The sequence below is a fragment of the Gavialis gangeticus genome, unplaced genomic scaffold, assembly GCF_001723915.1.
Source record: "Gavialis gangeticus isolate Ggan-Ray unplaced genomic scaffold, GavGan_comp1, whole genome shotgun sequence".
Lineage (NCBI taxonomy): Eukaryota > Metazoa > Chordata > Crocodylia > Gavialidae > Gavialis > Gavialis gangeticus.
In genome coordinates this window covers 64,807,573-64,817,309 of record NW_017729031.1, presented here as the reverse complement: position 1 = coordinate 64,817,309, position 9,737 = coordinate 64,807,573, and the positions used below count along the sequence as shown (strand labels likewise).

Here is a 9,737-nt window from a genome sequence, read left to right as displayed (position 1 = left end):
AATGATGGCCCAGGAAAAACAATGGCTCAACTCAAGCTTCAGCCTCACACTCAGAGCCAAAGCCAAAGTGGAGCCAGTGCCTGCTCCAAGCTGAAGTGGTTCATGCAGCAAGGAAGGGGAGTGCAGCTGGCTGGCAGGGGAGGGAGGGGACACCACACAATGTGGCTTGGAAGTAGATTGCAGAGCCTGCCCCTTGCCCCTGCTTACCTTCTGCTCCAGATTTGGCCTCTCCAGCCCCAACCTGGCCTGGCCCAGAGCTGCCGCTGCTCCTTCTGCCTGTCTGGGCAGGGTTGGGGCCACCATCACCCCTGTCTGCCCCAGAGCTGGAACAGAGCAGAACAGAGCACCAGAAGGTAAGTCGTGGGGGGGAGGCAGGATGCAGGCATGGGGTGGGGACAGACAGCAGGGGAGAGCAGGGGATGGAGGGCTGGGAAGAGGCAGACGCAGGCGGAGGGGGGAAGGGGTAGGGAACAGAGGAAAGCAGAGTGTGGAGAACAGTGAGTGGAGGGCAGGCACAGGCACAGAGGTGAGGAGGGGGGAGAGGTGACAGGGCAGGCAGAAGCGTAGGGGACAAAGGGCATGTCATTAGTGGGCATGTGGCAGGGGTAGGCATAGGCACTGGGGGTGGGAGGCAGACAGTAGGGGGCAACATGGCAGGGGGCAAGTGGGAGGGTAGACAGGCAGAGGCAGGGATGGGCAAAGGACAGTGGGACAGGCAGGGAGGACAGTGGGATGGGGGCAAGAGGTCCGGGTCTGACCTCTCTCCCCCTACCATGGTTTTCTCCTCCAGGAGGGGGGATGAATTTAAGATGATCTTCCATTAATTGGATTCTTTAGATAGAAAATTATAGCACATGTATAGGTTTTTCACGTAGAGAATCTAATGGGGGGGCATCATTGGACATCTGAGATTCTAAATCATCTTGGATTCAGGTAAATATGCTAGTTTCAGGGGAAAAAGTCTTCCATGTTTACTGTAAAATTAGGTACAGGGAAGGTTTGATAGTTTCTTATGAGGCAAATAGTTTGAAGCATTGTCAGAGACAGGATATTGGACTGAAAAGACAACTACTTCATTGTGCTATGGCATTTCCTGTGTCCTTGTGCTGACTACATTGATACAGATGTTTGATTCTGAAGTTTCAGTATTGCCAGGTTTGTTTTTTTAGTTAAGCAAACAGTGGTATTCCAATATCTACATTTATACTTCATGTCTTATCTCCATTTCTCCAGATATGTGAAGTATGTTGCAGACCATATGATGTATAACTAGGTATTAAGAAAGTAATAAGTAATGTATAGCCAAAATTAAAAGAAAACTAGATACCTAAAGATAGGTTCTTACATCCATATTTAGGCACATATTGTGTATGTATTTGTAAGTCATAAGCTGTTATTAAATATAAATAATAGTCCTGACCTTGCAGCTGAACCCCCAGTGAGCCCCATCAATTTACATGGGAGTGCACACAGGCACAAGTACCCTCATTGATTCTGCCGGCACTTATATATGCTGCTATACATAGACATATTTATACCTTTCCTTGTGTAAAACATTATATGCAACAGTTCATATGTCTTCATTGTAAAACATGCATATAAACCCTATAAACATTGGTGTGGTTTAATAAACAGTAGATTTGAACATATGCATCATATTATGGCAAACATTTCCAGTTAGAGATGTTCCCAAAAGAACAGTTTTATTTATTTATTTTGAAATTCGGCATACTGACCTTTCTTCTCTTCTGTTTCTTATCTCTTTTCCAAAATAATCAGCACATTTTTAAGAAGGGAAAATTTGAAATGCCTGTTTTGGCATTTTCTTCAGTAACATGATTGTGCTTTGTTTGTTTCTTGTTACTGGGGAAATCAAAGCTACAGTGTCCTTCAGCATCTAGCTGAATAAAAAAACAGCATGTGGTCATTCAGAGGTGCACCAAGTTCACATCTGAAATGGCACATATTTTCATTGTTGTCCAGATCGTGCCACACTATACACAGTCACCAATGAAAGTGGGGCATTTTCCATTTTTTGCCATAAGTAACACAGAATTTATTTCAATGCGTAGCATTGAAGACATAGCCCTGCTTCTGTTTAAAGATACAGTTCACGCTGACTTCTGTAGAAACAGGTGGGTTCTAAAGCATTGTAACACCTTTTAATTGATATAGTCTTGATTTTTAATATACTAAATATTAGAGCAAATTAAGCATTTTAATGTGGCTGTATTGAAATAATCCAGTATTAATAATACTAACATGTCTTTACATATTTTATGAATCCATGCCAGATTTCCCTATGGATTCTAATAATGGCAACTGTAGAGGCACCGGCATTGGTGAGTACATTTTTATCTAACTCTCGAATAAGAGTTAAGGAAATTTAAAGTTGATAACATAATTAAGTCCTATACTTAATGATGAATAAACTATGCTATGTTACCTTGGAATTCTGTGCATTATGGGCATTTATACCCGTGCTCCAGGAGTTGGTGGGAGGAATTTTAATTAGAGTAGCTCCAAGAGCCGCTCTAATTAAAGTGCCCAAAGCATCACATATATCAGCATCCCCCCACTGAAAAATGACAGCGGGGACACTTTAACTAAAGCTCATCAAATGAGCTTTAGTTAAAGTGCCCCCACCACTGTTTTTCAGCCTAGGGACTTTGGTACATGTGATGCTGGAGTCTGCTGGAGTGCAGTAATTACCACACTCTAGCAGCCTCAGTTAATTGAATCTGCTCCAACGCACTGTAATTACAGTGATTTGGAGTAGCCTCACTGCATGTGTATAGGAGCCTGATGCTTTCTATAAGAGTTGCATCTGGAATTAAAAAAAATTGTATAGTGTAATAGTGGGATTTAAGTGTAGTTTAAGCCTTATAATGTTTGCCACTAATAGGGTAAAATTCTCTTTTAATCCTTTTTTGGGGTCAGATTCTGATACTTTTATATAGGGAAAACTTCTAATAAGCCAAAATGACTTCAGCTATTTCAGTGAAAATCTTATCTGAATTAGGACGGTGGGAATAAATGCTAATTGTATTTTTTACTTTCATTATATCTTTGTAAACTATAGAAATATGGCATAGTTTTTTCCTCAGATCATGCAGCTCTGTACCTCATCTTTCAATTATTTTTTTGTAACAACTGGAAATTCAGTTCACAAAATAAGTTTTATTAATCTTAATCATTGACTTCAACATGTGAATTCAATATTGTATCACAGCATTCAAATACAGTAGGCATCATTTTGGAGTAGGAGGTGGGGGAAAAAAATGGTACCACATATATTAGGCCTGATATGTGTTATTTAGCTTGCAAATCCCTAGTGAATTGGAGCCAAGTGACTATGATGATGTTTTGAAAAGAGTAGGACCGGATTCACTCCTATATTGGTCCAGCTAATGCTGGCACAAATGCACTGATTTTAGTTAACTTACACTGGGTGCATCTATATATGTATTAATTCATCTTTTCTAATATGCATTCAATTTAGTACCTCCAATGTGAGATACTAAATTAAAGTGCATTAGGCTATGCTAATGCACAGAAGGGCATTTGCACAATGTTTTTAGTGATGCTTAATGCACAGACTATTTTACTGCACATTAGTATAATGTCATGGTTTTTTACATGACGTTTTAATGTGCAGTAAAAAAGTCACTGTGCAGTAAAGCGCACGTGTACACACAGCCACTGACATAATTATAATCATGCAATGGTGAATTAGATGCAGTGTGTAAGAGTGCCGACTGAAATGCCAGCAATCTCCTTTTCCAAATCTTTACTGTAAAGCAAAGCTGTCGCATTTACATATCTGAGCACATTTTATAAGCCTGTGCCTATGAATATGTGTTAGTAATTGTATACAGTTAACTTTTCTTATTTACCATAAAAAAACTGTTCTAGATTTTTTTCTATAATTCTAGAAACTTCTGAAGCAAAGAATTTTGGGTACATTTACATGTGCAATTAATACACTACAATAAACTTCAGAGCAGTTACAGCTGGAGTATACTGCTCCTGGGCACAGCATCTACATGTGTGCCCGGGACAATACTGTTTGAGTCAGGATGGAGCAGGCCGGTGGCTGTCTGGGCTAATTGGGTGCAATTTATACCTGTAGTCAGTGTTTACATGAGCATCATGTGCAATATTCCATGCAATATTCCATGCAATGCGTGCACGGATTCTGTGCAATCCATGCAGTCCATGCCATATTCCATGTCCAGACCTCCATTTGATCTGCCCAAAGAGTGGAAGTAGTTCTTTATGCTGTGTTGGAGAGAGCCTGGGGGAGTCCCTCTATCTCCCTCACAGCCACATCCCCCCACTGACTCTCCTCCCTCCAGCAGAAGCAGGAAACAAAGGGGTGGGGTGCGACTGCACCACTGCATCCCCCAAGACCTCACCCTAGGCTAAAAATTCATATCTCTTTGAGTTAGATACCTTAATCTACATTGCAGCAACTATGTTATTTTTGCAGCAAACTTTAGGGGCCTAAGTTTGAAAAATTTGGTCTCCATTTCTGTTTCTCAGTTACCTGTATATGTGTGTGTGCATGTATTATAATAAATGTTATCATTATACTAGAGTATAATGATATGAATGGAGATGAAATCAATAGTTTTAAAATCCTCAGGTGAAAGTTGCAAAATGAGCCTGATAAAAGGTTTATTTTAAATCATGGAGCCAGGAAAGACAGTTCCGAGGGATATTTATGGTTTTTATTAAAGACTTTTACTTATTTTAATGTTAAACAAATTTAAAATTGTATGGTAATGATAAAATGACAACATAAATTGTTAATTTTTCAAAAATAAAAAGTTTGCATGTATATCAAAACCAAGAGAGTTTTTCCTTATTTTAAACTCCTTATTTTAAACCATATTATGTATGAATTTTGTCTTTCACTGATTTACATAACAAGTAGGCTGATTTTATAAGTAAGATTGTTTATTTGGGCACGTCCAGATGAGCATGGACATTTGGTTCCCTTCCCTGCTACACGTGGCTACAGCACAGGGCACTGGCCATGGGGTGAGCAAGGGACTGCTTTTCCCTGCGCTTAGTACCAGCTTGTAACCCAGCCCCGCTGCCAGCCTGGGCTGCAAGCCTGCTCCAGGCTCACCTGTTAGTGGCAGCAGCTGCAGCCCCCCCGGAGCTTGTGTGCTGGGCAGCCCACAGGCGGCAGTGGCAAACACTGCCCAGTGCAGCAAGTGGGGGGGCTGCAGTTGCTGTCACCACATGCAGCCCCTACAGGCGAGCCTGGCGCCAGCGCAGGGCCCAGGCTGGCAGTGGGGCCGGGTCACAAGGTGGTGCTGAGCATGAGGAGGGGAGAAGTGGCCCCTCACCCACCCTGTGGCCAGCACCCCCTTGCTACAGCCACTCGCAGCCCACATGGGGCTGTCTTTGCCTATTCTGGACAGCCCTGTGCAGGCTGTGAGCGGCTGCAGCGAGGGCCCACTTTCCTCCACTCCAGGAAGGAGCCCGGGGAAAAGCTGAGTGCGAGTAAAAAGAGCCCCACATGGGCTGTGAGTGGCTGCAGCGCAAGGCGCCAGCCACGGAGCGGGCAAGGGGCCGCTTTTATCCCCCCATGCTCAGCTTTTCCCTGCCTGAGTGCTGCACTACAGCTGAGCACAGCACAGTCATTTATCAGCCAAATTATTGGCCCCATTGTGACAATATCCAATAAAGCCAGTTTTCTTTATATCCATACTGATTCAATATCAGACCAATGTATCGGTGCACCTCTACCTACAAGTATTCTTTGAGAGCAGAAGATGAGTCTTATTCTTTTAAAAAGAGGCAGTGGTGATGACCCAATATCGCGGTTTTCTCTGATAAAAAAAAGTTTAAAAATTTCTGATTTAATGCCCCCCCATCCATATTTTTCTGTAATTAAAACGAGAAGCCACTGTAATTAAAATAAGAAGCCACATAAGATAGTTGCTTCAATCAGGATTAGGGTACCTAATTCAATGAGGTATGTATCTTTTAACCCTGGGTGGGGTCGGGGGGGTGCACTATAGTTATATATTTATCAATAATCTCCACATTTTTCCACAATTAAAATGAAATGGCACTATATATAGTGGTGTTTCATTTTAATCATGGAAAAATATGGATTTTAGGGGTTTTTTAATCAGAAAATTTTGGATTTTTTTATCAGAAAACCAAGATCCCTGATGATGACAAACATTGCTGGTGCCTTTCCATCTTATAATCAGAACACTTCCCCAAGGAGTAGGAGGTCCCTCCTTAGTCTAGGGGATTCAAAAATATACAACCCACCTCCTAGGAGAGAGTCCTATCCACCAGGTTATAGGCTAGGCTAGATACTAGCATTGTCCATTAGTTCTGTTATGGCCAGACTAGTGTGCAGTAAAGAATGCAAGATTCATAAGGTCAGAAGGTGAATAAACAAGAAGCAACATGATTTGATTGCTCAGTCATTAGGGAATTCAGCTGGATGAATGGATTTATGAGCTCCAGCCCCTGCTCTCAGATTTATATCTTTTTTGTCCAATTACTGTTTATTAAAAAAGGCATGAACAATCTGTGGGACTGCATCTGTGGGACTGCATCCAGAATCAATTCTTCCTCCCACTTGGGTGCCTTAACAACTCAGTTACAGAATAATGCTCTTTCTTAATTATTCTCCTTTTGGTCCCATGAATCTTGTATTCATTGCAGCCCAGTGACCCAGCTTCAGAAGGAAGGTTAGGAAGATAGCCTCAACCAGATGACCCTACAGCCTGGTGGTTACTGTACTCTTTCAGCAGGTGGGAAAAGAGGGTTTGAATACACATTTCATGCAGGACTGAGGAAATCCAAGAACCCACATCTGTCACTTCCTGGGTGCATGCTCTACCCACTAAGCTACTACATAAAAGGTGTGTTAGCAGACTCTTCTCTGCCCATGTGTTTCAGTGAAAGTGATGATGTGTTTTGTGCTGAACTTTCAGCATGTGGAAGGCATCTTTAGAGTATACCTACTAGACGGAGTGTCTTGGGGAACTTGGGTGCTGCCACTTGGGTTGTGAATTACAGTGGATTTTGGGTGGGTTGAGCCCCCCCATAAGAGACGAGAGACCCCCTGTAAGATTTGAAAATTATAACTGAGGGGTGGGTCTCTGATTGGATTGCTCCTTCCAATGAACTGGTTTAATTTTTTTTTGCAGATCCGCCCCCAAGAGTCAGTGTAATTTGAACCCTGCACTTAGTCTCTTGCTCGAAATGTGGCTTAAATGAAAGCTGGGTGCCTGGCAGCTCACATTGGGCATTTCTGGGCACGTGCTAAATGCAGAAGTTTTGAAGGAACTTTTAGATGAGGGCTGTTCCACTTGAAACTGGTGGGGGGGCACATAATCTGTGGGCTGCACTAGTGAGGGGCCCCTCTTGGCTTGGAGATCAGCTGTGGAGGGACCCTGGGTGTCCCCCAGACCCAGGAGGCACCAGTCACTAAGCCAGGGGGCAGGTCCCCCGCACGCTTCGCAGTGGACCTGGAACCAGACCAGACGTGCTTCTGGTCTGCTTCTGGGTCCGCTGCTAAGTGTGCTGGGGATCCCTCCATGCTTCCGTGAGATGCTCCATCTGCTCCACTATCTCAGCATTCACGAGCCACCTGGTACCGTGAGGTATGTAGAAAAAACATTTAAAGCTGTGCCTATATCCAAATCATCAAATCTCCATGAATAGATTCAGAGGGTCCCAGTTTGATTCAGAGAGATTAAAGAGTCTCCTGGTTCGATTCAGATTCGGAAATTTGGCCGCTGAATTGAATCAAATCTCCGCTGAATTGAATCAAATCTCCGCCGAATTGAATCAATAACTGAAGCTTCAAACCACCCTACTGCCCAGTTCCTTTGGTTGGGGGCATACAGCAGAAGCTGAGGGAGAGAAGAGGAGTCCAAGACCCTAGCTGCTGCTGCAGCCACTGGTATAGGAACAGTGGTGGCTGGATGGGATCCTGGGGGCCGCATGCTAAACCCTCATGGACTACATGTGGGTCACAGGCTGCCAGTTGGATAACCCTGTTTTAAACTAAAAAAAAAATCATCTAGTGAGTTAGATGGCCACTGATGGCATGAACAGACAAACTAACTACCACAGACCTAAGATGGTAGAGATTTACCACATATCAGCTATGTGTACTTGCACTTACCCTGTAATAGGTAAGTGGGGTCTGCTCCCTTTTGGGATCTCTGGCGCGCCAGCTGGATGAGTTTCAGGCCACAGTCCAGAGACTGCATGCCATCAGGGACTGTGAGCAGGAGATTGACTCCTACTGCCAGGCCCTTCTCCCCCGGGAGCCGGAGGGTAGACCACTGCCTTCCTCCAGGACAAAGGAGGACTCTGGGACCTCCTGCTCTGTCCAGTCAGGGGCATGGACCAAGGTGGTCAAGGGCCCTAAGGCCCGCCGCACCAAGGCCCCTGCCCTGCCAGAGCTTAGCAACAGGTACACACCTCTTGCTACTCCAGCAGAGCCTGTTGAGTTGCCAGCTCCCACAGGCAACACAGGCTCAACTGCATCTACCGCCCCTGCTCTCCCCAAGACAAAACGTAAGGTGTTTGTTGTGGGAGACTCCATCCTGAGGGGGACTGGGGGCAATCTGCCGCTCCAACCCCTTAGCCCGGGAAGTCTGCTGCTTCCCGGGGACCCGCATCTGGGACATTGCAGAGAAGATCCCAAAGCTCCTCCAGCCCACAGACCACTATCCTATGCTCCTTATTCATGTGGGCACCAATGACACGGCTCAGAGCACTCCCAGCCAGGTCATGAGGCGCTACAGGGATTTGGGAGCGGGGCTAAAGGGTCTGGGGGCACAGGTGGTGTTCTTGTCGATCCTCCCAGTCTCAGGGGATGGGCTGAGGAGGGAGAGGAGGATCCACGTAGTCAACCAAAGACTGCGGCGCTGGTGTCATCGGGAAGGCTTTGGCATCCATGACCACAGAGTAAGCGAGCTGCTGGGAAGAGATGGCCTCCACCTCTCTCCGCTGGGGAGGAGGCTCTTCTCAGCCAGACTAGCTGACCTGCTCCACCAGGCTTTAAACTAAGTCCGTTGTGGGACGGGGGACTACCGCCACTGCTGGCCTGCTGAGCAACCCTTGCAAAGCCAGCAAGCCAAGGCACTTAAGGGATCCCACCCCTGCCCCAGCCCTGGTACAATCTGTGGGCAAGGCAAGAGCCCCCAAGGGGACACTTGCCTGCCTGTACACAAATGCCACGAGCTTGGGGAACAAGCAGGAGGAGCTCGTCCTCCACTCAATACAAATAATTGTGATGTCATAGGGATAACGGAGACCTGCTGGGACTCCACTGATGACTGGACCACGGGTATTGATGGCTATACCCTGTACAGGAGAGATCGTGTACATAAAAGAGGCGGGGGTGTAGCTCTATATGTTAAGGAAAGCTACATGTCCCCGCAAGCTGATCGTGGCAACCAGGGTGGACGACTGGAGACCCTCTGGTTTAAAATCTGTGGGGAACATGGCACAGGGGATACAACGGTGGGAGTCTACTACAGATCTCCCACCCAAAGTCCTGAGCTTGACCAGGAGTTCACCCAGGAACTGGCTGAGGCCACATGCTCCAGGAACATGGTTGTCATGGGTGACTTCAATTACCCGCATATCTCATGGGAGGATCACTCAGCAAAATCTGAGCAGTTGCTAAGCTTCCTATCATGCGTGGAAGACCTCTACCTGACTCAAGAAGTCTATGG

General features: G+C 45.3%; 1 protein-coding gene across 1 annotated transcript in view; it reads left to right on the top strand.

Annotated features, from left to right (window-relative positions):
• The first annotated feature begins 203 nt into the window (after positions 1–203).
• Positions 204–9,737, top strand: part of FRZB (frizzled-related protein) — a 27,555-nt gene continuing 18,021 nt past the window's right edge. The window contains exons 1-2 of the mRNA XM_019523058.1: positions 204–353; positions 2,295–2,342. Of these exons, the coding sequence (XP_019378603.1) occupies positions 2,303–2,342 (40 nt within the window). The 5' untranslated portion in view covers positions 204–353; positions 2,295–2,302. The remainder of the gene's footprint in view (positions 354–2,294; positions 2,343–9,737) is intronic.